Source organism: Patella vulgata, chromosome 2 (assembly GCF_932274485.2).
Source record: "Patella vulgata chromosome 2, xgPatVulg1.2, whole genome shotgun sequence".
Taxonomy (NCBI): Eukaryota; Metazoa; Mollusca; class Gastropoda; family Patellidae; genus Patella; species Patella vulgata.
This window is the reverse complement of record NC_065880.2, coordinates 9262008-9268799: the sequence shown is the minus strand read 5'-3', so window position 1 is coordinate 9268799 and position 6792 is coordinate 9262008. Positions and strand designations below refer to the sequence as shown.

Sequence of the window (6792 nt, the reverse complement as noted above, 5' to 3'; positions counted from 1 at the left end):
TCCTCTATCATGCATGCTGACCATTTCTACGTCTGTGCCAGGTAGCCATGCTGACCATAGCCACGACTGGGCCAGGTACATGCAGCATCCATCTGCATTCCATTCTGTAAATATTGGTTTACACGGATCTTCTACAAGCTGGTTTGTCCATAATCATATCCATCTGAGGTCCATGAGGTTTATGCCCCAAACAGACTCATGTTGCCTTTGAAAACTTAAAATAATTGATTATAAAACATTTAAAAACGTTCTTGTTTTTGTTCTATATGTATTGTAATATGTATCTATTTATTTTGCTAATGGACACAAAGGGGTCGTAACGTATAATAATGTATTATGAATGTATATAAACTGATTTACATTCAATTGTTTGTGTTGTTGTCGTGATGTTCTATATAATGAACTGTGTTCGGTTTAGACGGGTTTTAATAATATACGCTTGACTCCGGGGACTCATTATTATATGTTTTGATGTTTTGGGATACCAGGAGAAAGACATGTCCCTTTAAATTACATAGTATTAAAGGAACAGAGGCAATTTTAATTAGGTCAAAATGAAATGTTCAATTCGACCGATCTGGTGACTGTTTCACGAAATTTTAACTAAGATAAAATCCAAATTTTAGTAATTTGATTGGATTATATTAGATTTATTTTAGTGCTTAGCCAATCAAAATTTGGATTTTGTCTTTAGTTAAGATCTCTAAAAGCAGGGCCCAGTTGCCTTGTTAGTGTTCTACTTTTCTGCGCCAACCGGGATAATTTAGTCTGACATGCAATATGCTCAACTGGCGTGGTTTCGATTAAGTATTGAGAATTATGTGTTTGAAATTTGCTTTCTGTTGTTAACTCTGTGACCATCAGATATTAACATTTATTTATGATTTAATATTTCATACATATACATCAGGACACGGAACGTCATTTACATAAATATTATTATTTGACTGATATAGAGATAACAACAGACCGCAAATTTCAAACGCATAATTCTCCATACTTAATTAAATATATCAGATTCGTCGGTTCGCCAAATTATTATTCGGATAATTAATTTACATTCCAAAAGTCGATTGATTTTTTAAACTTGATACTAATCTCAAAATCACGATTCCGACATGTTTATGGTAGTCATTGACAACTAAGTAATAATTGTTATGGAGCAATCTGTTTCACAGAGCTAATGCGAAACCCTTCTGTTAATTCTGTGCAAGATACCTGACCTTTTAGTTCACGTAGGTCTACGTTTGACGTCAAAACGAAGACACCGATAACACGTGAATTGTTTACATAGGTCGTATAGTACAACAAACTGCTCCGGTACGAATTTGTATGAGAGTGGTTTTAACGTCCACTCGACACAACCAGGTCATTTCAGGACTAACATATGGTTTAATTTTATTTCAATAATTCGCAGTCGGAGGAAACCGGAGGACCCGCTTAAAACCCGTGTGGTTGGACATACGACCCTACTCTTTGTCACGTAAAACCGGGGAATCGAAAGCACGCCAGTTGACCCAATGACAGACCTTATGATACAGCGCGCACACGCTAACCATTCGTCCATCCAGTCCCCGCCCCCATATTTTATGTCGGCAGTATAAAGCCTTCAAAACGCCTGAAACAAGTATATTTCTCAACGAAAAACAACGCCTTTTGTTTAAGTGTTTTAATATGTTCATGTGTATTGTGCTGTGACAAAGGATGAAGAACGTAGTCATTCGGATGGGACGTAAACGATCCCTTGGCATTTGGAATTCGATATAAGAGTAAGCCGGAGCGCAGCTATCAAGGAAAACTTTCCATCACAGCACACGGTATGGCGTAAGCCCGTCTCCATTAGCCCAGTCGGGTCCAGTTAACGTTAAACACCATTTCATTTTTTTCAGTGAGGGTGCTGCTAGTTGGGTGGGGGTGGGGGAGGGCGCACAACCAAAAACTCTAGCTGCGCCACTGGGCACAGTCCCTTTGAATCAATGACAATGATTTATTGTAAGCTAATGTGACCCAGCTATGATCTGGTTTTCTAGGCAACTCGTCATTAGAACACGAGTCAACACATCTGAAGTACGGAACTCCTAGCACGAAGATTCCATCTCGAGGGGATTCGTAACCAGCTTATCCTTCAAAAGTACACAGTGCTGACTTTAAATCTGGGTTGACTTTCAAATATCGATCATAAGGAATATCGGTCCGGTAGAAATTGTGTTTATAAAGAATTCCAACTCGTTAGAAATATCAAAAATAACATGTTAGTTGCACTTATAAGAATATCGATTCAACAAGTAGGTGCATTACATAAACCAAATGGGTTGAAGTATACAATAAAGTGTAGAATGATATTGTACTGGTTAGATGATTAATCGACGGGGGTGTTTGAGGTTTAACTTTAGTGTATAAATGAAATGGGGTTTAACGTCCTAGTAACCTGGTGCGAATGGACTAATGAAGACGGGCCTATATACGTCACACTGTACTATATACTCTTATATCGTATTCCAACTGCCAAGGGATCCTTTACGTGCACACCAATGTGTAGACGGGACCTCGGTTTTTTGTCTCACCCTAACGACTAGACTGACAAGGGGCAAACCACGTCGGAAAATCCCGATGAACTTTCTCGGCCAATGCAGGGATCGAACACCCGACCTCCAGGCCAGCGACTTACCCAATTGGACATAAGAGTAGGCCGTAGTGCCGCTGTCCAGGAAAAATTCACCTTATTGGCACACTGTATGGCGTATGCCAGTCTTCATTATCCCGGTCGGAGCAGAACAGTAGGACTTTAAACCCCATTTCGTTTACTCTTATTTATTGTATACGGATTTAGACGAGGGCACACCGGAAATTAATGTGGATAAAGGTTGCTGGCATTATAAAGAAAAGGTTTAAAGCGCTGAATAAAATCATTAAAACATGTTTATTTTATTCAGCATGAGAGATTAGACGGCGCCAGAATTATCTTGAAGACAATAAAGCTTATTTTTTGCACAAATATCTTGAGCACGAAAATAACAATTTGCATACGCACATTGATAACTAATCATTACAGGAAATGTGGAATATAGATTGTTTCGAATGAAATGAAAATGTTTAAGGGAAATGAAAATGTTTAAAGGGAAATGAAAATGTTTAAAATGAAAATGTTTAAAATGAAAATGTTTAAAGGGAAATGAAAATGTTTAAAACGAAAATGTTTAAAGGTAAACGAAAATGTTTAATTGAAAATGTTTAAAATCAAAATGTTTAAAAGGAAATGAAGATGTTTAAAAAAGAAATGAAAATGTATAAAATGAAATTGTTTAAAGGGAAATGAAATGTTTAGAGTGAAATGAAAATGTTTAAAGTGAAATGAAAATGTTTAAAATGAAAATGTTTAAAATGAAAATGTTTAAAATGAAGATGTTTAAAATGAAAATGTTTAAAATGAAATGAAAATGTTTAAAATGAAAATGTTTTAAATGTCATAATAAAGACCACGCAATGTGTTAATTTGTCCAGTTTATGATTTTGTTGCTGGGTCACGTGGTGGCTCAGTGAGTATGGCTGTTGCAGTAGCCAGAAGATCACGGGTTCAATCTTGGCGCCGAGTTCACAAAGCATTCTCAGACTTATGAATTTACTCAAAATTGTTCGCATTATTTTAACTAAAATATAGCCCTATATAAAAGTTAGTTGTTTTGATATATCAAATACATTAATAAAAACTATGTTCAAAGTTTTGTGTTTGTGGATCAAAGATATTTCTCATAAACAGTGATTGAAAGTTGAGTAAATCCTTAACTTAAGTCTGAGAATGCTTTGTGAACTCGGGGCCAGATGTTGGCCAAGAGAGATACTCGCGATTGTCCAGTCTGGTTTCCCGTTCTCAGTGGTGCAAGACGCAAGATCATGCAAGTCTTCGCGTAGAGGGTCTGAAAAGGAAACAAGCCCAGTCGTTCGAATGGGACAAAAATCCAATTACGTTAAAGATCCCCGGACAGATTGAAATTGGAAAACGAGTGGTCGTGGCGACCCTGCATAGGCAAAATCAAAGGTGCTCCAAGTAGATGAATCCGACACCGATTGTTGCGTTCTCAGAGAGAAAACAAAAGTAAAATAAAAAAAAAACAACCCAAAAGCCATTAGGTACGTTTAATAAGTTACAAAAGTTGCTGATAGGCATCTACATATGCATTTTAAATACACTATGTAAATTATCATGACTTGATCCACACTAAAAACTGATGATTTAAAGTTATGAGAATTTCAGCAGATTACACCCACGTGATCAAGGTGGAAAATGAGAATATTTGGCGTAAGTATTTTCTTGTTCAATCCAATTGCAACAAACACATTCATCAAATACCTGAAATTTAAAAGTCATATTTAATTTAAAACTGAGTAGGGCCGATACTAAACGCGTGTAATATACTTTGTATCCCCCGTGCCCTGGAATGGCTATGTTTTGTACATTTGTTTGAATTGAAATGGTCATCATTGACTAATAACAAATACTGGGCAAAATAAATAACACAATTTTTTCAACATGGAAATGAAACATACTAAAACATAAAATATATTAATATCAAAATGGTTCAATATAGCACAAATACAATTTAAACATGCATTAAGTGTCCCCTTGTGCAAAAGATGGGGTATCTACTACGGCCACAAAAATTGTTGATTGTCTGAACCATGTGGACTGCCTCCGCAACTGTTTGATATTGGACAGTAGACAGTTCTTCGGGGATACCATCGTTTATAGCTGACCCATCGGGAAAACTCAAATGTTGGATTAACCGAAACTCGCCCGGAGCCTTTTTTGGCACTACTCCTAAAGGGGACACCTGAAAGTTCTCAAAAGGTGGGACGTCAAAAGGACCAGCCACCCTGCCTGCCTGAAGTTCTTTGTCAATTTTTTCTCGCAAGATTGTGGGATGTTGCTGTGCAGAGATCAAATTGTTACAACTACGAAATTGTTGAGTACCTTCGAAAGGTATGCAGAAACCAAAAGTAAAACCGGCTAACAAAAATTTTGTAATATCTAGATCGAAACCTTGAAGCCAAAAAGCCAAACGCATTGGGTTAATAGGAGTAGGCAATTTATCTATTGTGTTCGTTAAACTATACTTGGCTAGAATTTGGTCTCAAGATAATTCGTTGAGGGTCTTATTTACTGGATGAAGGACCACTTTTCTGAGGTTTTTGTCCTCCTTGAGTTTTATATCTATTGTCAGACATCCTGTCTTCGTGCCTAAAGGTTTTGGGCAGGTTGGAACACGATATCCGGGCATGTGCTCCCCGGCATCTTTGACATTTATGAGCGTACAAACAGGTCGAACCCTTGTTGCAATCCAGCTTGCTGTTGTATGCATAACATAATCTGAATACTTGAGAGTTGCTTTGGGCACGAAAAGAATTGTTGGCGCCGGACCCCTGCTGCTGTTTAGAAAGCACACCCCGTGTAACAGCATCGCTATACAATTCCGGATGAAGACGGTCCCAAGGAACTCTTGCAGGGTGACGGGCTCTTAATTGCCTAAATGCTCGATCGTAATTCAAAGCGTGTGCGTCACCAGCAGATGTTGCTAAATTCTGGATAGCCAGCATGTATTTCATCAGTGCTGAACTCTGATTTGGGTGCTTCTGCACATAGATACCTACAAACGTGATAAAAGCGGTGTGCCAATCGGAGAAAGAGGAAAATTCTGGCGATTGTTGCATTTTTGTAAGGGCAATTATCCCATCTTGTTCAATCATGGAATATCTGTTAGTGGCTCCTATCGTCCCAATTAGTGTACCTAACTCCACAAATTCATCCGCCCAAATTTGGGCTTTTACCTTGGGGTCGATACCCAAATCTAGAGGCTTAACTAATGCTAAGTCTGACTCGTGAAAGCTTTCGTCCCTACCTGGTGCTTCTAATAATTTGTTGATTAAGACTGCGGACACATTTCTGTCTGCGACCTGGTCCATAGAAGTGCTTGTGGACGGATCTCCATGGTTTAAAATGTTGTTGGTGGACGAATCTCCATGGTTTAATATGTTGTTGGTGGACGAATTTCCCTGGTTATTCATATCTGTAATAATTTCATCTGCATTATCTGCATTAGCTGGAGGTATATTCAGCTTAGCCACAACTTGTTCGACAATAGATGGTAGCATGGATGACACACACTTGGTCACCACAGAGGTTAAACTAGCCCTTCCAGACTCCTGACTCTGTGGTGCCTGAACAACCCTGCGTAACCAGTACCGGAATCTGCGAGCGACGCAAATGTTTTTGAGCTGGCTGTGCAACATTTGCTGGGCTTAATCTTTTCCTGGCAACAGGTTCTCTAGCCGCAGCTATCCGCTGTGATTTTCTGATGTGGCTCATTATTTTGAAAACTGCCTTAGTAGACCTGCAAAGAAAATCATAAATAGTATTGAAAATGACACATTATGCCATGATTCAACTTTTTCTACCATTTAAATAAATGTTACCCATTAGAAATGTCCGAGTTAGAGCTCAGTTTAACCAATTGGACGGACTTCTGTAACATTGTATTAATAAATGTGTCTGTGCTTTCCGGACAACCTCTAGAATGAAAATGAAATCACTCTTTCCAGGATCCCCCTAGCAACTTCGAGATTTTACAACAGAGAACATTATAAATTTATTCTGATCCTCTGAAACAGGACTCTCCTCTAGACTGGTATACCAGCTATCCAGGATTATAAATGTCACTAAAATTTAAAAAAAACCTACATAAATCTGCCAAGGCACTCCAAGTTCCTCTAGACTGAATGTCTTTCCAGGATCCCCTG

The 6792-nt window shown here is 38.3% G+C and overlaps 1 protein-coding gene across 1 annotated transcript; it reads right to left on the bottom strand.

Annotated features, from left to right (window-relative positions):
- Positions 1-4340: 4340 nt before the first annotated feature.
- LOC126809771 (uncharacterized) lies at positions 4341-5838 on the bottom strand. Its single transcript, XM_056098882.1, has 3 exons — positions 5465-5838; positions 5262-5344; positions 4341-4348 (listed from the first exon to the last, which is right to left on the bottom strand). Exons 1-3 carry the CDS (start codon positions 5740-5742, stop codon positions 4341-4343), a joined length of 369 nt encoding a protein of 122 aa, XP_055954857.1. The 5' UTR covers positions 5743-5838.
- Positions 5839-6792: the final 954 nt, after the last annotated feature.

Excerpts from the sequence above, each read along its gene's own strand:
- LOC126809771 (XM_056098882.1), bottom strand. The coding sequence starts at position 5,742 with ATGATTGAACAAGATGGGATAATTGCCCTTACAAAAATGCAACAATCG. Across the intron at positions 5,345-5,464 it reads GACCGTCTTCATCCGGAATT|CAAGCTGGATTGCAACAAGG; the intron begins GTATAGCGATGC and ends TGCATACAACAG.